Source organism: Neoarius graeffei, chromosome 1, assembly GCF_027579695.1.
Source record: "Neoarius graeffei isolate fNeoGra1 chromosome 1, fNeoGra1.pri, whole genome shotgun sequence".
Taxonomy (NCBI): domain Eukaryota; kingdom Metazoa; phylum Chordata; class Actinopteri; order Siluriformes; family Ariidae; genus Neoarius; species Neoarius graeffei.
Genome location: NC_083569.1, coordinates 5,493,396 through 5,513,611, shown reverse-complemented (window position 1 = coordinate 5,513,611; position 20,216 = coordinate 5,493,396). Strand labels below are relative to the sequence as shown.

Genomic DNA, 20,216 nt, shown 5'->3' with positions numbered 1-20,216 from the left:
TATTTGTATCCCATTATTTATTCCCACCATTTTATTCTCATTGTCTGCACATTAATGCACAAATGTAGTACACATTTATTATTTTTTTTAAATGTATATCCGCAGTGACTCCTTAGTCTTCTCCTAACTGGCTACTGCATTTTAAATTTTATGAACACTTTTCATTAGCTTTATTCATAAACTTGTTTTTCTTTCCACTTTATTCCTCCCATCACACTACAATTTTTTTTTTCATAAAATCTCAATAAACAAATCTCTCTCTCTCTTATTTCACTTACTAATCTCACATGATTTTACTGTTGGTTATGAAACCTTTTTTTATGTATCGCACAACATTCCTAATGAAATTCCTGCATATCACATCCCAATCACTGCCCATTAATGGAATATCACAGGCTGCCATTTCACAGAGGGAAAAGTAAAAATCCTCCAAAACTGGTGTAGCTTGCTGGATCATCAAAAACCCAGCTATTATCCCAAAGCTTCGTGTATATCTCATCTCCTTCTTCTAGAGTTAACACAATCCCATTGCTGGCGTTGCCGTTAGTGTAGGGCCTCTGGGAAAACACCGAGCACTGTCAATTTCCATTTTTATACAGACTGACTGCCATTCTGTTGCCGGTGTGACAGTGAGCGTAGAACCAGAAATAGTAAACTCCTTTCACTGGTGCTGTAAAAGTCCCTGAAATATGGAAGGAAGACAGTTTTACAAATTTGATGAAAGATTCTGTGAGTAGGGGGAACAAAAAAAACAACACCCCAAATATATTCACTTATTTGTGAAAAGAACTATAACAAAGCATCACTTCATAATAAAATTGACGGCATACGCATTTGGACTGTCATTCTGTGGTAGAACGGTTGTACAACATGCATCTTTTAATGGGGGGGGAACTTGCTGTACGAGTTGAACTTATTTTGGGTTTTTTGAAATTAACACAGGGTCAGAAATGTATACACACCCACTTGCATTATTAATTCAGTGGTGCTGAAGGCTCATTCCAAAATGTCTCTTAACTTGCCAAGGTGTCTTAACTTCCTGTTAGCGACGAGTGACTCCGGCTGGTCGCTTCTCTGTGCACAACATAGTGTGTCTGACAGCACTCAGTGGATTGACCAACACAGTACAATGGGGAAAGTACAATGGGGAAAGTCCAAGGAGCTCAGTGCAGACCTGAGAGAGATTTCTCAACAACTGCCGATTCCAAGATCCGCGTTCTCCAGAAAATCTGAAGTAGCCGGCTTAAAAGAAGTAGTAGGTGCCTTTGGAATTTGTAAGGGGGGTCTGGGGGCATGCCTCCCCAGAAAATTTTTCACTTTAAATGTCTTCTGGTGCACTCTCGGCTAATAAGTTACTAACCATTTTCTTGCAAAATATGTATTAAAGATGCTTGGCTTTCTCTGTTGCCCCTTATAGTACGCTGCCTGGCTCTGTAACGTAACTATATGGCGTAACGTACGCTACGGCGTGGTCTGGCTCAGCCAATCGGAGTGTAAAAATCGATCAACAAATATGCTGTCCCTTCTGGTCATGCTAGACCCAAATTGAAGACAATTTCATGGAGAAATAATTGAGTTTGCAGTGGAGATGATATAAATTGCTTAAACATTTGAAAGGCAAGTTGTTTTTTTTTCCCTGGGATCGAGTAGCCGGTGCCGACCGTCTGTGTAGCCGAAGAAAATCACCAGCGCTTGTGGACATCTCTGAATAATTATATGTAAGTACACGTTATTGGGCGGTGAAGCCACTTTGCTGGAATGAGAGCCAAACTCAGCTGAGAGGAAATTGGTTTGGATGGTCAGGAACCCTGAAGGCACAGGCCTGCCATGAACTGGTAGCTGCTGGAACACTGACTACAATAAAGTGAGTTTTACATGACTGTGGACCGAGAAGCTGCCGTCCAAGGAAGAAGCTCCTGCTCCAAAATCCACACCTTCAAGCTCGACTGAAGTCTGCAGTTGACCACATGGACAAAGAAAAAGCCTTCTGGAGGAAAGGTTTTATGGTCAGATGAGAAGAAGTTCAGGTTGTTTGGCCACACTAACACGAGGTACAGAGGAACACTATCAACTGTTAAACGTGGTGGTAGCATCAGCTCTGGGGCTTTTTTGCTGCCAGTGGAACTGGTGCAATAATGAAGAAAGAGGACTGCATTGGAATTGTTCCACGGGTCCTCAAACCATCAGCTCGACCTTTGAAACTTGGACACAGTTGGATGTTCAGCAGGACAGTGACTCCAAATGCATCCAAGCTGGTTGTGAAATGGATAAAGCAGCTTTTTGGTCTTTCCAAGTTCCAGGAAACCAACAAATTTCGTGGTCAACTATCCAACCAGAATTCTGATAAAAGCAGGGTGGTTGTTTGGGGAAACCCCAAAATCAATTAACTTGTGCACCAAATAAATAAATAAAAAATTATATAATTTTTTTTTTAAATTGTCCATCTTTAATGTACATGTCATTCTGCCCCAGAAAACGAACGTGTGTGTACTATCATAGCACATATTTACCTGTTTCTGCGTTATAGCCATTTCCGATGTTGGTGAAGACTTTTTTGTAGATTAATGGGGACGAGACAGAAGTGTAAGGTCCGGTATGTCCCTCTCCAGAAGCTAAAAGCGATGCTGAAAAGGCGACCTTCCTGTCTACAAAAACAAGATTTGTTTCAATAAAGTATTTATTATAAACCCCAAACATCATGATGATCTTTATTTACCATTGGTTTCTTGCGGCAGAGTCACGACTTGAGCCTGTAAAGTTTGGACTGTTGTCTTCAGAGCTGTTTAAGATAGACATAAAATTAAATATAATCCATTGTTGTACACTTTAAACATGAATACCATTTGAGTCTTTACCAGCTGAATACTTTATTTATTTATTTATTTATTTATTTTGGAAATAAAGCAAAAAAGTGGGAATACGGTTGTATGAATACAACCCCGATTCCAAAAAAGTTGGGACAAAGTACAAATTGTAAATAAAAACGGAATGCAATGATGTGGAAGTTTCAAAATTCCATATTTTATTCAGAATAGAACATCGATGACATATCAAATGTTTAAACTGAGAAAATGTATCATTTAAAGAGAAAAATTAGGTGATTTTTAAATTTCATGACAACACATCTCAAAAAAGTTGGGACAAGGCCATGTTTCCCACTGTGAGACATCCCCTTTTCTCTTTACAACAGTCTGTAAACGTCTGGGGACTGAGGAGACAAGTTGCTCAAGTTTAGGGATAGGAATGTTAACCCATTCTTGTAGGAATCTAGCTGCTCAACCGTCTTAGGTCTTTTTTGTCGTATCTTCCGTTTTATGATGCGCCAAATGTTTTCTATGGGTGAAAGACCTGGACTGCAGGCTGGCCAGTTCAGTACCCGGACCCTTCTTCTACGCAGCCATGATGCTGTAATTGATGCAGTATGTGGTTTGGCATTGTCATGTTGGAAAATGCAAGGTCTTCCCTGAAAGAGACGTCGTCTGGATGGGAGCATATGTTGCTCTAGAACCTGGATATACCTTTCAGCATTGATGGTGTCTTTCCAGATGTGTAAGCTGCCCATGCCACATGCACTAATGCAACCCCGTACCATCAGAGATGCAGGCTTCTGAACTGAGCGCTGATGACAACTCGGGTCGTCCTTCTCCTCTTTAGTCCAAATGACACGGCATCCCTGATTTCCATAAAGAACTTCAAATTTTGATTCGTCTGACCACAGAACAGTTTTCCACTTTGCCACAGTCCATTTTAAATGAGCCTTGGCCCAGAGATGATGTCTGCGCTTCTGGATCGTGTTTAGATACGGCTTCTTCTTTGAACTATAGAGTTTTAGCTGGCAACGGCGGATGGCACGGTGAATTGTGTTCACAGATAATGTTCTCTGGAAATATTCCTGAGCCCATTTTGTGATTTCCAATACAGAAGCATGCCTGTATGTGATGCAGTGCCGTCTGAGGGCCCGAAGATCACGGGCACCCGGTATGGTTTTCCTGCCTTGACCCTTACGCACAGAGATTCTTCCAGATTCTCTGAATCTTTTGATGATATTATGCACTGTAGATGATGATATGTTCAAACTCTTTGCAATTTTACACTGTCGAACTCCTTTCTGATATTGCTCCACTATTTGTCGGCGCAGAATTGGGGGGATTGGTGATCCTCTTCCCATCTTTACTTCTGAGAGCCGCTGGCACTCCAAGATGCTCTTTTTATACCCAGTCATGTTAATGACCTATTGCCAATTGACCTAATGAGTTGCAATTTGGTCCTCCAGCTGTTCCTTTTTTGTACCTTTAACTTTTCCAGCCTCTTATTGCCCCTGTCCCAACTTTTTTGAGATGTGTTGCTGTCATGAAATTTCAAAATGTCTCACTTTCGACATTTGATATGTTGTCTGTGTTCTATTGTGAATACAATATCAGTTTTTAAGATTTGTAAATTACTGCATTCCGTTTTTATTTACAATTTGTACTTTGTCCCAACTTTTTTGGAATCGGGGTTGTACATCTGTGTGTGTGTGTGTGTAGTTATATGATTACTTTTGAATGACCAAAATGCAAATCGGTTTGAATACATTCCCTACACTGTAAAAAAAAAAAAAATCCGTTGTTTTTACGGAAAAATACTGGCAGCTGTGGTTGCCAGAATAATCCTGTTAAAAATACAGTGAAATGTAAACGTTACAGAATAACTTGTACATTTCACTGGGTTTCCATGTACAATTAATGATAACTAAATGTTAATTTTACAGGTATTCAATGTACAATAATCAATACATAACTGTTAATTTATTTATTTTTGTTTTGTTTTTATTAATTTATTTAATTTTGTTTTCGTGGCTCCAAAATGATGGTTACAAGCAATGATCTACTAGACAGATATTTTATTTGATTTAGAGTTTTACGAAATGTGCCGGAGAGCCTCTACTGACTTTTTTTTTTTTAACAGGGCAATGATGTAATTTTAACTAGCACATTCTGTTTTAGTATTACAGTTTGTGTTTAAACTACAACAATTTGTAAATTCTACAAAAAAATGATCAATTCAACATATTCTTACTGATACATTAACAGTGGTATTTGGTTAGGAGTTTTACAGTATATTGATGTAAATTACACACTGCTTCATTGTTTTTATGTCATGATTTTACATAAATTCACTGTTAATTCTACGGACATTTTTTACAGTGTAAAAAAAAAAAACCTACAGTTTTGGATAATTAATTCCAGGATACTTGTTTGATCCAAATGAACATGGCTAAAGAATAAGACCTGTACCATCATTTTCACTCTTCAGCTGCTCCACTACTAAGGTTAGCTCAGTCACCAAGCTGTTTTGTATTTGCACTGTGTCCTCTGTTGCATTCAGTCTTTCTTCCAGGTTCTTGATTTTTGCAATTTCACCAAGAATGTTCAGTGCGGGTGTCAGGAAATCCTGCGTCTGAACGCCCCATGCACAAAGCAGCAAAACTAACTGAGCGATACTCAGCATGCTCGGTTTAACCATGTTTAGTCCAGCTGCAGTTTCAGTCGATCGGCTGTAGGATGGAGGTTCGTTCAGGAGTGATCACAGCTTGCCTTTAGAGCTCGTTTTAATGGAGGACGCTGCTCTTCCTAACCCTTTTGCATAAATCCGTGGATTCTAAAGTAAACAAGAACTTTGGCAAAACTAGAACCAGAGACGAGTGGGTTGTGTCTTTTTATTTGCGATTTGCCCATCACGTCCCAAGGTTCAGGGTTGTAACCTTTCACAACAGGATGGCCATGTTGGACCCAATGACCTGATTCTATCTCTATGTACAGCAGGACAAAACACTCCTCTGCATCTGGAGAAAACTGGCATAATGTGACTTCCACTGTTTTGCGTACGGCCTGCGTATACGATCCTCGTCTGACGTAAAAGGCACACAAACCACCACCACCCTAACCTTGGATTCTAAACGTTCAGAATGAAGCCTAGCCTCACGAACGACCTTTTAGATTTCACACACTTGTTGATGCATCACCTTTTCAGCCTCACAATAAAAACGCTTAGCATTCGTATCATGTGTCAACTTTTGTGGTGAATGAAGTGCAAAATGCTGATCGTTTCTCCCAGCATAAATCTTTTATAGGTGTTTTCGCAAAGCAAAATCTTTGAATTGCTACAATTTGGGATTGAAATCAATAATTCCAGTTTTGTGTACACGTTATGGGCGTTTACACATACTGCCAAGTTACATGCCGACAGTTTGTTGAATGTTTATTTCTCTGTTTTCTGCTTACTAAATTCTAGTTGAACCAATAAAATATTTTGCATCAAGGGTAATTTTAAAGTCCGACTCAAAATGGGAAGAGCTACAAAGTTTACACAGTGCCAATAAACCAAGACAGAAGGTCGAGAATAAGAATAAACCACGTATTACAGATATTCGTAGAGCAGAGCTGAATGCACCAAAAAAGAAAAGGGAAAAAAAAATCAAGATAAATTTAACTGATTCTTGAGAAGGGACAAAACTACTTTTTTAACTCAACTTATTTAAATACTACATTAATTTGAAATAGATATATTTATAAACACAGGTCTCCGCTAACAAACAATATAAGGGAACAGGTTTTTCATTTAAACACTTTTTTTTTAAACAAAGACTGACATTTATTCGCTTCATACAGTGGTGCTTGAAAGTTTGTGAAGCCTTTAGAATGTTCTATATTTCTGCATAAATATGACCTAAAACATCATCAGATTTTCACACAAGTCCTAAAAGTAGATAAATAGAACCCAGTTAAACAAATGAGACAAAAATATTATACTTGGTCATTTATTTATTGAGGAAAATGATCCAATATTACATATCTGTGAGTGGCAAAAGTATGTGAACATTTGCTTTCAGTATCTGGTGTGACCCCCTTGTGCAGCAATAACTGTTGATCAGTCCTGCACACCGGCTTGGAGGAATTTTAGCCCGTTCCTCCGTACAGAACAGCTTCAACTCTGGGATGTTGGTGGGTTTCCTCACATGAACTGCTCGCTTCAGGTCCTTCCACAACATTTCCATTGGATCAAGGTCAGGACTTTGACTTGGCCATTCCAAAACATTAACTTTATTCTTCTTTAAACATTCTTTGGTAGAACGACTTGTGTGCTTAGGGTCGTTGTCTTGCTGCATGACGCGCCTTCTCTTGAGATTCAGTTCATGGACAGATGTCCTGACATTTTCCTTTAGAATTCGCTGGTATAATTCAGAATTCATTGTTCCATCAATGATGGCAAGCCGTCCTGGCCCAGATGCAGCAAAACAGGCCCAAACCATGATACTACCACCACCATGTTTCACAGATGGGATGAGGTTCTTATGCTGGAATGCAGTGTTTTCCTTTCTCCAAACATAACGCTTCTCATTGAAACCAAAAAGTTCTATTTTGGTCTCATCTGTCCACAAAACATTTATCCAATAGCCTTGTGGCTTGTCCACGTGATCTTTAGCAAACTGCAGGCGAGCAGCAATGTTCTTTTTGGAGAGCAGTGGCTTTCTCCTTGCAACCCTGCCATGCACACCATTGTTGTTCAGTGTCCTCCTGATGGTGGACTCATTTCCTCCATTTGTACACGATCTGTCTGACTGTGGATTGGTGGATTCCAAACTCTTTAGAGATGGTTTTGTAACCTTTTCCAGCCTGATGAGCATCAACAACGCTTTTTCTGAGGTCCTCAGAAATCTTTGTTTGTGCCATGATACACTTCCACAAACATGTGTTGTGAAGATCAGACTTTGATAGATCCCTGTTCTTTAAATAAAACAGGGTGCCCACTCACACCTGACTCTAATTTCACCTTCAAATTAACTGCTAATCCTAGAGGTTCACATACTTTTGCCACTCACAGATATGTAATATTGGATCATTTTCCTCAATAAATAAATGACCGAGTATAATATTTTTTGTCTCATTTGTTTAACTGGGTTCTCTTTATCTACTTTTAGGACTTGTGTGAAAATCTGATGATGTTTTAGGTCATATTTATGCAGAAATATAGAAAATTCTAAAGGGTTCACAAACTTTCAAGCACCACTGTATGATCGACATGATCTTCTCACTCAGGCAGCTCCAGGACAAGAGCTGAGAATGGAGGTAGCCCTGATGTGTTGCCTTCATCGACCTGGTGAGCAGAACAGCCCTATTCTCACTCTTGAAGTTCAGATGCCCGCCAAAGCTGCTGAAGCTTATCACCTCCTTTCGTGATGGCATACAGGGTATAGTGCAGTTTGACAGTTCTTCCTCAGAACCTTTCCCCATCGAAAGTGGTGTGAAGCAGGGCTGTGTCCTCGCCCCAACACTTTTCAGGATCTTCTTTTCCCTTTTACTGTCATATGCCTTCAGGGCACCTGATGATGGAGTGTACCTACACACTAGGTCCGACGGCAAGCTCTTTAACCTTGCACGCCTCGGAGCAAAGAGCAAAGTTTGCCGGGTCCTGATCCAGGAACTCCTATTTGCTGATGATGATGCCCTCACGTCCCACACACAAGCTGGTCTCCAGAGGCTGGTCAGCTCCCTTGCACGTGCTTGTCAGAAATTTGGCCTCACCATTCGTCTGAAGAAGACAGAGATCATGGGCCAAGAGGTCAGCAAAGCACCCAGCATCACCATTGGCGATCACACCCTGCAAGTGGTGGATGAGTTCACATACCTAGGATTGACAGTCTCCAGCAACCTTTCCCTCGACCCTGAGCTCAACAAGTGGATCGGAAAAACTGTTGTTGCCATGGCCAAGCTGTCTAAGAGAGTGTGGGAAAACAAGAAACTCACTACAGCCACTAAGATCACAGTATACAGAGCCTGCGTACTCTCCTCTACGGCAGCGAGAGCTGGACAGCCGACAAGCGCTAAGAGCACCACCTCAACACTTTCCACATGCAGTGTTTGCGCTGGATCCTTGGCATCGCCTGGAAGGACCGTGTGCCAAACAAGGGTATCCTGGACCAGGTCAACGTACCAAGCATGTATGCCCTTCTCACACAGCAGCAACAACTACGTTGGCTCGGCCACGTTCATTGTGTGCAGGATCCTGTACGGAGAACTTGCCGTGGGATCCCGGCCCACAGGGCACCCACTACTATGATACAGGGACATTTACAAGTGTGACCTCAAGTCTGCCGACATCAGCGTGGACACATGGGAAGAGACAGCTGCAAACCATTGTGCCTGGTGACAGGCTGTACGCACAGGCATCACCACAGCTGAGGAAAAGCGAACCAGATTCTGGTCGGACAGGAGAGAGAGAAGGAACGCTGCAGCAGCCATCCAGCTAGAACCACCAGCCTTTGTGTGCAGCTGCCGTGCAAAGGACTGTCACTCATGGATCGGCTTGTTTAGCCACAGTTGACGATGCTCTACGTCCAACCGAGACCTCGACCGGGCGCATCCATGGTCTACTGAGACTGATGGAGCCAACAAAGGTTGACTTTAGACTTGCAAGGACAGAAGTTGAATCGGAACATAGCAAAACCTTATCTTGTTTAGTTATTTCCACCCACCTTAATGTAATCAAAACTGCTACCATCTCCACTGTGTAAACTCTCATCTTATTAGACGTTCTTTTGTTTCTTCCAATTCCTTTATCTGGTATTAATTTGCCACCTCAAATCCTGTTGCTCAGGTTCCTGAACACCATCTGTGTAAATTTGTCATTACACGATCTGTGAATGAATTTACCAAATCTTTCCTTTTGACGGTTTAACAAAAAACAAACAGTCTATGTCCGGCCGTACCAACATCCACGGAGCCACCACCAGATAAACTGCTGAAGGACTCATTCTCAAACCAAATATTCCTAATTGTTTTACGATGTCTTTTCCTACTTGCCCAAAGTTATCCTTCTGACTACTCCCATTCTCCCAGCACGCCTGTAAAACTCCTTCTTTTGTGGGGTGAGGATCACTGTGCCCCTGCAAGTTAACCCAATAATTTGCCATCAGTTGCATTCTTCTTAATTCTGAAGGTATTTCTCCTATGTCCACCTGTAGGGCCAGTATACTGGTGGCGATGTTTTAAAAGCCCCACTGAACACTCTCAATGCCTTTGCCTGAATCACATCCAGTTTCCTTATAAAGAGACCTGGCTGCTGATCCATATGCAATACTGCCATAATCCATCACAGATCTTATTAAAGCCACATACACACATGTTTTTTTTTGTTTTCCCTCAATGATGAGCAACTTGCTCCACAGTCCCTACTAGCCAGACGCCTCATCACATTTATTACCTTTTTTGCATTTTTCCTCCATTTTCCTGACATGCTCTATCCGTGTTAATCTCATCTCATCATCTCTAGCCGCTTTATCCTGTTCTACAGGGTCGCAGGCGAGCTGGAGCCTATCCCAGCTGACTACGGGCGAAAGGCGGGGTACACCCTGGACAGGGCTGACACATAGACACAGACAACCATTCACACTCACATTCACACCTACGGTCAATTTAGAGTCACCAGTTAACCTAACCTGCATGTCTTTGGACTGTGGGGGAAACCGGAGCACCCGGAGGAAACCCACGCGGACACGGGAAGAACATGCAAACTCCGCACAGAAAGGCCCTCGCCGGCCCCGGGGCTCGAATCCAGGACCTTCTTGCTGTGAGGCGACAGCGCTAACCACTACACCACCGTGCCGCCCTCCGTGTTAATCAGGAATCAAAATGAACACACTAAAATTTCAGTGTTATCTTTTCCAGGTCTTTCCCGTACACCCTTTCCTCAACTCTTTTTTCCTGGTGAAAAAGACTGAGGGTTTTTTTCCACTGAGAACCTACACCCCAATCATATCCCCACTCTACCACTTTATCTATCGCGCCTTGTACTTTTCTGATTCCATGCTCCGTATTCCCACCTCTTTTCCACAGTGCCCCATCCAAGAGCGGCTGGTACGCAAGGGCGATTGGGCGACGCACTGCCAAAACTAAAAAAAAAAAGTCTTTTTTTAAAACAAACTTTCACCAGCGCTGCTCGAGGCCATTTTAATCTGTCTCTGGGTATCATTGTCCAATCAGGGTGGTCTTGCTTCTAGAGTACCGCCCCTTTTGGGGCGATTTCAGTCACGCTGAAAATCGCCCAAGAGTTCACTGATAGAGTCCCATGTTAATATATATTTTTTTTCTCCTGACTGACACTTCAATGCAATCTCTATGGGTTCCGGGGGGGCTTGCCCTAACGTGCTTACGTCACTGCGAAGCGCGGCAAAGTTGCGTTCGATCCGCTCAGTTTCTGAGGTGCGATGGATGCGGAAAGCAATTCAGTGCGGTCCTTAAAAGAAGTTCCATTTAGTCAGCGATCAAATCGAGCTAAATTGGCAACAAAACAAGCTGGACCCCCCTCGACCAAATCGAAACATAAAACAAATTTCGACAAGGGGGGGAAATCATATACTCGAGGTTTTACTTCAACATGGTCCCAGCGCAAATCCTGGTGAGCTGGCTGTGAGGACGCCTCAGCGGTTTTCTGCTCCCCCTGCTTACTTTTCCACCCTGGAGGGGCTCCACGGACAACACTGCTTGGACGGTCACTGGAGTTTCGGACATGCATCATTTGTCGGAGAAAATAAAAAAACATGAGTCATCAAAGATTCACATGGACAGCTGCCTGAAATTTTCGGCTTTTGGGAGAGTGAACATCGCTACACAACCGGATGAGGGCTACAGGCTAGCAGTTCACCGCCACAACGATAAGAACAGGCACATATTAAACCCATAGACATGTAAACATAGACGCCGCATTCTGCGTAGAATCATACGTCATCTTCGCCGCCATATTGGATGTGGCAAAGTGGAGATTCTTCAACCGTCTCTGGTATAGCGTCTAGACAGTAGCCGAGAATAAAGATGCCTCATTCATGTGCTGCGTTTAACTGTACCAACAGGTTTACCGTCCAAACGAGATCACATGGGATTACCTTTCACAGGTGAGACTGGAAAAATACTTTTCATTGTATTTGGTCATTATAACGTAATTTTACGAACAGATTTTCCTGACTTTGTGGCTAATATGAAGGATTTTGACAGAACAGGTCAGACAGTCAGGATCAGAGAGGGAGCTGTTCCTTCAGTCTTCAGTTTCCCAGCTCATCTCCACCGGGGAGGTGTAGAGTTATAAGCAGTGAGAATTAGAGAATACAGTGCCACACTATGATGAACGTTTTTGAACGTATGATGAATGTTTTTAACCTTTCTGAATGTGAAGAAATCAGAGATGTATTTTGTTTTGGTATGACGTTAGAACCTGGCCGAACTCAGTTTGGCGCTCATTCAGCTCACTTTATTCAGCGAGAGTAGGTCTGTGTGGTGACTCAATAAATAAAACAGTACATTTTTATTTTCATTCACTATTTCCAGTTTTTCCACTATTTCCATCATTTATCATATTCAGTCTTGTAGGTTGGTTATTGTGGCCTCAGGTTTTGGTAGCTTGCTACGGTATGCTGACTGATTAGCTTACCTGAGCGTATCTGTCGCTAGTTTGCAGTGTACAGGGGATTTCACACACTATTTATAACCATCACATTAAAAGTTATACGTGTTGTTTTGATGCCTGTTTGTTTCCCAAATGTGTGTCTTAATGGGTGAATAAAAGGCATCGAGTTAAATATTATTGTAGAAAGGGGCTTTATGAAGTTCAGTCCATTTACTTGCATTGGTTTACGGGGAAGATTTGCCACATCCAATATGGCGGACGCTCTGACGTATCCCAGCAACGGGGCCACCAGCTCAATGCGGCGTCTATGTTTATATGTCTATGATTAAACCGGCTCACCCAACGCGTTAAATTTTGTGGAGTGTTCGAGTTAGCTCTACGAGGCAAAGACGAAACTGAGGGCTCCAGTCACCGTGGTGCTTTTCTGGGTTTGGTTGACTATTGACTTGCTACCTAGGCCAATTTACTTCAGTCCTGTGGACATTTATGGTCCGTGTAGACGTAACGGGGGAAAATTGCCCCCCCCGAAAAAAAATTCAGGAGCCACCACTGGCCCCATCGTCTGCAAATAGTGACCTGCCAATATCTACCGGTCTCTATCTTTTCAGAGAATCATAATTATAAAAAGTAACAGGCTGATCACACTCGTTTGAGGCGTGCCATTTCCGACGATGTATTGATTTGGCAGGTCTGACCCAAACCTTAGTTGGATTTTTCTTCCAAACAAAAAAAATCCTTTATCCAGTTAAAAACTCTCCCACCAGCACCCACCATTACTGACTCCTTCTTTTTTTTGTCTGGCCCATCCTTATTTCAGTCTCTAGCCTTATTACTGAATCCATGGTATTCCTTCTTTTCCTAAAACCACTATGCCAGCATTCCTTTCTTCTCAAGAACATAAGATAACCTAGCTGTTATCAACCTTTCGGTTATCTTGAATGGCAATTCTTGAGCAGTGCCATCTAAGGGACTGGAGGTCACGGGTGTTCAGATTACGCTTGTCCTTGATGCACCAAAATTTCTCCAGATTCCTTGAATCGTTTCATGATATACTGTATAGGGTGAAATATCCAAATCCCTTCCTGTCTTTGAGGAACATTGAAACATTTCAATAATCTTCTCACACGTTTGTTGATGACAACTGGACATCTCAAAGACGAAGCCTTTCCTGCTTTCCTGCATAGGCTACTGATTTTGTACCGAATCATGATTACAGCCACCTGTTGACATCACCTGTTTCAAATCACATTCTCATCTCATTATCTTTAGCCGCTTTATCCTTCTACAGGGTCGCAGGCGAGCTGGAGCCTATCCCAGCTGACTACGGGCGAAAGGCGGGGTACACCCTGGACAAGTCGCCAGGTCATCACAGAGCTGACACATAGACACAGACAACCATTCACACTCACATTCACACCTACGGTCAAACCCGGACCGTCTTGCTGTGAGGCGACGGCGCTAACCACTACACCACCATGCCGCCCTCAGATCACATTATTGAATAGCTTTACCTCATTACTAGCCCTAGACTGCCCCGTCGCAACTTTTTTTTGGAATGTGTTTGATAGAGATATCAGTTTGGCATGCTTGAAACTGGTACAGGCTGTTCTGCTTGCTACTTATTATGGTTAGTTAAATCCTTGAGATTTATCTTCGCTCGTACATTCTGCTCTCCGCTTAATGAAGGTTATATTGACCAGTAATATGTCTCTCTTCTTTCATAATGTTATCCTGACCAGTAATGTAATGTTCCATCACCCTGACATACATAGATAACTTAGCCTCGTTGACCACATCATCATCCAGTCATATAGCTACAACACGCTTGGATGTGAATATATACTCATGTTTGTCCTACAATAAACTGAGAAACATGTCTGAACAGCTGCGTCTGCACCAGTGACTGTTGCTCCCGAATATATCCGTCAGGCAGACTCTCTTAGGTGGCAGAGGTCTACATTTCTAGACCATGTTTTACCAGTTCAACAGTGGTGTACTGGTTAGCACTGTCGCCTCACAGCAAGAAGGTTCCGGGTTCGAACCCAGTGGCCGACGGGGGGGGTTTCTGTGTGGAGTTTGCATGTTCTTCCCGTGTCTGTGTGCGTTTCCTCTGGATGCTCCGGTTTCCCCCACAGTTCAAAGACATGTAGTTAGGTTAACATGGGCTGAAGTGCCCTTGAGCAAGGTACCTAACCTCCAACTGCTCGCCGGGCGCTGCAGCATGGCTGCCCACTGCTCTGAGTATGTGTGTGTGCTTGAGTGGGGATGTGACAAATAAAGGCTTCTTCTTCTTCTTCAATCAAAATCTATCGGTGTTGCAGGTCTGAAACACAGGAATGGTTGTATATTAACAAATGAAGTTGACCAGAAAAACAAACAAACATGAAATATATTGGGTTCATACTGTCTGCAATGAAATACAAGTCAATTTAGATGTCAATGCTTTCTTTCTTTCTTTTTTTTTTTTTAAATTTGAATTTTCCAAGGGGTGGTGTAGTGGTTAGCGCTGTCGCCTCACAGCAAGAAGGTCCGGGTTCGAGCCCCGTGGCCGGCGAGGGCCTTTCTGTGCGGAGTTTGCATGTTCTCCCCGTGTCCGCGTGGGTTTCCTCCGGGTGCTCCGGTTTCCCCCACAGTCCAAAGACATGCAGGTTAGGTTAACTGGTGACTCTAAATTGACCGTAGGTGTGAATGTGAGTGTGAATGGTTGTCTGTGTCTATGTGTCAGCCCTGTGATGACCTGGTGACTTGTCCAGGGTGTACCCCACCTTTCGCCCGTAGTCAGCTGGGATAGGCTCCAGCTTGCCTGCGACCCTGTAGAACAGGATAAAGCGGCTACAGATAATGAGATGAGATGAAGTTGACCAGAAAAACAAACAAACATGAAATATATTGGGTTCATACTGTCTGCAATGAAACACAAGTCAATTTAGATGTCAATGCTTTCTTTTTTTTTTTTAAAATTTGAATTTTCCAAGGGGCGGCATGGTGGTGTAGTGGTTAGCGCTGTCGCCTCACAGCAAGAAGGTCCGGGTTCGAGCCCCGTGGCCGGCGAGGGCCTTTCTGTGTGGAGTTTGCATGTTCTCCCCGTGTCCGCGTGGGTTTCCTCCGGGTGCTCCGGTTTCCCCCACAGTCCAAAGACATGCAGGTTAGGTTAACTGGTGACTCTAAATTGAGCGTAGGTGTGAATGTGAGTGTGAATGGTTGTCTGTGTCTATGTGTCAGCCCTGTGATGACCTGGCGACTTGTCCAGGGTGAACCCCGCCTTTCGCCCGTAGTCAGCTGGGATAGCTGGCCTGCGACCCTGTAGAACAGGATAAAGCGGCTACAGATAATGAGATGAGAAATTTGTGTAGATTGACTACATTGTAATTTATTTTGCACACAGGCTATTTAGCAAACTACTAGTACATGTAACTAATAGTTAATCAATCACATTTGTTTAATAATGTTTACATTTGTTTCCTTACATCATGGTTTTACTTAAAGAAAAGAAATGCCATTCTTACACTAAAATATCATGATACCCATCCCTAGCTGACGTCACTCTTCCACTCTCTTATTCTCTCTCCTGATTGGCTGCGGTGCCACACACCCTGGAGTCTTTCATGCCGGAAGTTGGAGTGTGATGATGCTTCAGAATCACTTAACTCAAATTTGCAACCAAGCTCCTGAATCAAAGAAGAAGGAAACATGTCTAAAAACAGAAGATTAAATAGTCTTAAGGATAAATAAAAATAGAATAAATTTAAACAAGTTCAATAACAAGTAAAAGCAAAACGAAGTGACACACGTAAACAAATAAAAAAAACTAAATAAAACAAATCTCACAAGCTGGAGGTTTCAATAATATAATTTAGGTGTGGATTAAATAATTAAAAAAGGTTCATTTTACTGATATAAAATTCTAAACTAATCTTTCGTTAACAAATTGTATTGTGCTATTACGGGTTATATGTGTCGCGGAATGATGACGCAATTTATTCGACGAGCCCTTTCGGGCTGTTTTTTTTCTCCCCCCAATCGAATTCCGACAAGCCCCGCCTTATGTGATGAGGACTGCGCTGCTGTGTGCGCTGCGATTGGCTAGAAGTTGCGAACGTTTGCTGCACAAACCAATCCCAGCGCAGGAGGCGGGATTTCTCGGAATGCGGTGGGAAAGTAATAAGGCTTCCCCTTGGATGCGCGTAGTGTTTGTTCGGTTGCTAGCTAATCTTTGTGTGAAGCTAGTTCGCGGCGTGATTGTGAAGTCTATGAGCTAAGTGATGTGCATTATGAAGAATGGAAGAAGACGATGTCACGATCAGAGAGCAGAATTTCCACAGCCAAGTCCGAGAGTACATTGTAAGCTAAACTGGCTAATAGCGAGCTAGCCTGTGTGTTTGTGTGAACGTTAGCTGACTAGCTTCGGAATGTTTAGTGCGTGCGTGTGAAATTTGGAACGGGTTTATGATTCTGTGGTTTTAACGTCACGTTTTAAACCTAATGTGGTTGTTAATTGGGTAGCTTTTGATGTTGGTCGTATGTAAATTAGCTGGGGGTCGGTAGCTTCCGGTTAGCTAAACTAATGCTAGCTAAATGATGCTGAGAGATGAGTGGATAAAAACAATAGGGTTATGGATAGACAGACAGACAGAGAAAGATTTAAAAAAAAAAAGACCAAAAGATATGTGACTAGTGGACAGACAGACAGGTGGAGCGATAGACAGACAGTGGGTGGGTTAGACTGATGGGTAGAGGAACAGACAGATACAGGGATGCTAGCTAAATGATGCTGAGAGATGAGTGGATAAAAACAAAACGGACAAAGATTTAAAAAAAAGACCAAAAGATATGTGACTAGTGGACAGACAGACAGACAGTGGGTGGGTTAGACTGATGAGTAGAGGAACAGACAGATACAGGGATGCTAGATGTCACCTGGATGGACAGACATGAAGATGGAGGAATTAGTAGACTAATAGAGGGACTGATGGACAGATAAAGGTGGATGGATGGATGAATATCTTGCTGATCTGGATAAATATATATATATACACCGGGTAGACAGAAGGCTAGATTTGCGAGATGGACTTTTTTTTTGTATTTTCCCCCCAAACTTCCTTCCAGATCTATTTCCGGACTTCCTCCTGAGCTTCCTCGCAAACCTCCTTCCAGACTTCGTCTCCTTCAGACCAGACTTCCGTCTTCTCGTACCTTCTAAACGTTGTTCTTCCTTCCTCTTTCTGTGCGCAGATCTGTTTCCTGTTGTTTGCCGTGCTGTACATCGTGTCCTACTGCATCATAACGCACTACAAGAGGAAGACTGGTGAGTATGCTGATTTGATTTGATTTGATTATAAACCGATCGTTTTATGTTTTGCAATACTTTGTTTTGAATTCTTTCTTATTCCAACAGATGACCATGAAGATGAAGACGCAGTCGTGAACAGAATATCGTGGGTTATTTGCAGTTCACGGGTTTAGTGTCGGTGCTTTAATCGTAACTTGTACTGTATGTAATTGAGTTTTTATTAAAAATATAACCCAATGCACCTCTCTCTCTCTCTCTCTCTCTCTCTCTCTCTCGCTCAGTATGTACCTGTGTACGTTCACCCTGGCCGAATCCGGAGGCGCTGTCCTCCTCCTTCCGTTCTCTATAATCAGTAACGAGATCCTTCTGTTGTTCCCCAAGAACTACTACATTCAGTGGCTCAATGGCTCCCTCATCCACGGTCAGTGTCCTCGCTCTTACTTAATTAAGCCTCGTTACGAGAGTTCTATAGTATTAATCGACAGATTAATGGATTATCAAAATAATCAGTGCCGTCTAACACTTCTGTTCTAGGATGGGTTGATTCATTGAAATTTTATCTTCATAAAATATTTTAAGTTTAATTGCAGCTCAAATATTTAAAGGGTTTAGAGTTTTTTTTAAAATATGTATAATGCAGCAGCGCTTTAATAATTAGGTTTTGTACTTTTGTTTCTGGCCACCAGGGGGCACCAGAGTATCACATCTGTTCCCTTGAGTGGACAGAAATGTATATTTCTGCTTTAAATCATTAGTCTTTTTTTTTTCCCCCACTGTGTGTTTATTCAGTTTTTGTGTTTATAAATGACTTTTTTTTTTCTTCTCCGCAGGTCTGTGGAACCTCGTGTCGCTCTTCTCCAACCTGTGTCTCTTCGTCCTCATGCCTTTCGCCTACTTCTTCCTGGAGTCCGAGGGATTCGCCGGCTCGAAAAAGGTACAGACGCGAAAACACTTGGTGTTTTCAAACCTTTTAAAGGAGCAGCGTGTTAGTTTACAGCCGAGATGAAAATCTTAGACTCCACCCTGTCTGATGTGTTTTTTTTTTTTTTTTTAATCAAGCTTTTAAGGTATAAAGGGGCGGGGCTGAGCAATCCAAGAAACAAAATACAGGTTAATGAAGAAGAAAAAAAATATATTTTTTTTACAGATCGCACCTTTAACATGAAGGATAAGAGTTCAGTTAAATTTAATGTGTTTATATTTCAGTATCTTTTTAAAGTAATAGTGACCCAGTCTCCTAATGGCGCTATAATTAAAAAATATATATATATATTAGCATTGTACCATAAATGTTATAAATTTTGACCCGTATTCAAGCTTGCGTGTGCACACGCTGCTTTTCTCCATTTTATGCCTCTTATTGTCATTAAGGGCACAAACCCTGAAAACTTCAAAAGCACACTTCCTTTCGAAAAATTTCTCATATCGTAAATTAAAGCCACGGCTGCTCGTGGACCTGGACAAAATCTGAAACCAAAAAGGAGGGGGAAAAAAACCCAAACCCAAGTGCGTGTTTAGTTCCTCCCGTCTCACGGTTTGAAGTGGCTCCTGGTTTTTGTCGCGTTCATCGAACTTGCATAAAGATTAAAAGATTAAAGATCAGCCGCTACTGTAGTTTACGAGGCCGAGAGGTAATTTGTCCTGTTTCTGGCTACTGATCATCCATAAACGCAGAGGCACTGCTTTCTTTCTCCCTACACGTCCGCTCTGTGTGTGTGAGAGACGAGAAGAGAGGAAACGATCTCATATGAAAGCCCCCTGCAGACGGACGGGAAGGTCAACCGTCGAGCCACGCAGCCTCATAAAGCTCAGACTGTGGAGGTTTGATGGCAGACCCTCGGAGTCTGACGCTCGCCTCGCCGTAATGGCTGCGTTTAATCTCGCACATTACGTTCTCTAACGAGAGGAAATGAAACAGGGGAGTTCATTAAAAGCTGCGGCGTTTTTATATACGCCCGGCTCTGCGTTTTACGGCCCACTCGATTCCGTGTCGCTGTGAGGTTTTAATATCGGCGTTGCGCCTTTCCTGGGAAGCACAGAGACCTGGTTTCAAGTTCGAGCCTTGTATCTTGGAGTTGATTTTTTTTTTTTCCCCTAAAATAGCATATATGTGACGCCTCACCGAATCCAGGGACGCATGTCGGCCGAAACGAATCCGAGATAATCGCAAAAGAAGCTTTTTTTTTTTTTTTTCGAAATTTGTGATTTTTGTTTTTTTCCATCATGTGCAAGTTGAGATCTTGAAGAATGCAATCAGTATTTCAGATAATAGATTGCTTTGTTGGAAAAGCATACATTTTTTGTTGCAAATTGTCTCGTTTTTGTCAGAACTGTAGCCTGCTGGGGGGTGTGGGTAAATTACCATATGGGCCATTCACATGATGATTTAAGTCTTTTTTTTTTTCCGCGAATCAGCTGTATGATACGAGCTGAGCTCGTGGCTACTTAGCTGCATACAGGCGTGTGATTTCACTATGGAATGAGCAAG

At 42.4% G+C, this 20,216-nt stretch overlaps 2 protein-coding genes across 2 annotated transcripts in view; one reads left to right on the top strand and one right to left on the bottom strand.

Moving 5' to 3' along the window:
* Positions 1-38: 38 nt before the first annotated feature.
* Positions 39-16,045, bottom strand: c1ql4l (complement component 1, q subcomponent-like 4 like). Its single transcript, XM_060917654.1, is given in 5 exon segments — positions 39-682; positions 2,511-2,645; positions 2,717-2,779; positions 14,633-14,744; positions 16,031-16,045. Coding segments are annotated over 5 exon segments (603 nt in total). The 3' UTR covers positions 39-404.
* Positions 16,046-16,591: 546 nt separating this feature from the next.
* lmbr1 (limb development membrane protein 1) overlaps positions 16,592-20,216 on the top strand; it is a 55,887-nt gene continuing 52,262 nt past the window's right edge. Inside the window, exons 1-5 of the mRNA XM_060928573.1 lie at positions 16,592-16,779; positions 17,671-17,743; positions 17,834-17,873; positions 18,010-18,149; positions 18,559-18,662. Coding sequence (XP_060784556.1) covers positions 16,717-16,779; positions 17,671-17,743; positions 17,834-17,873; positions 18,010-18,149; positions 18,559-18,662 — 420 coding nt within the window. The 5' untranslated portion in view covers positions 16,592-16,716. The remainder of the gene's footprint in view (positions 16,780-17,670; positions 17,744-17,833; positions 17,874-18,009; positions 18,150-18,558; positions 18,663-20,216) is intronic.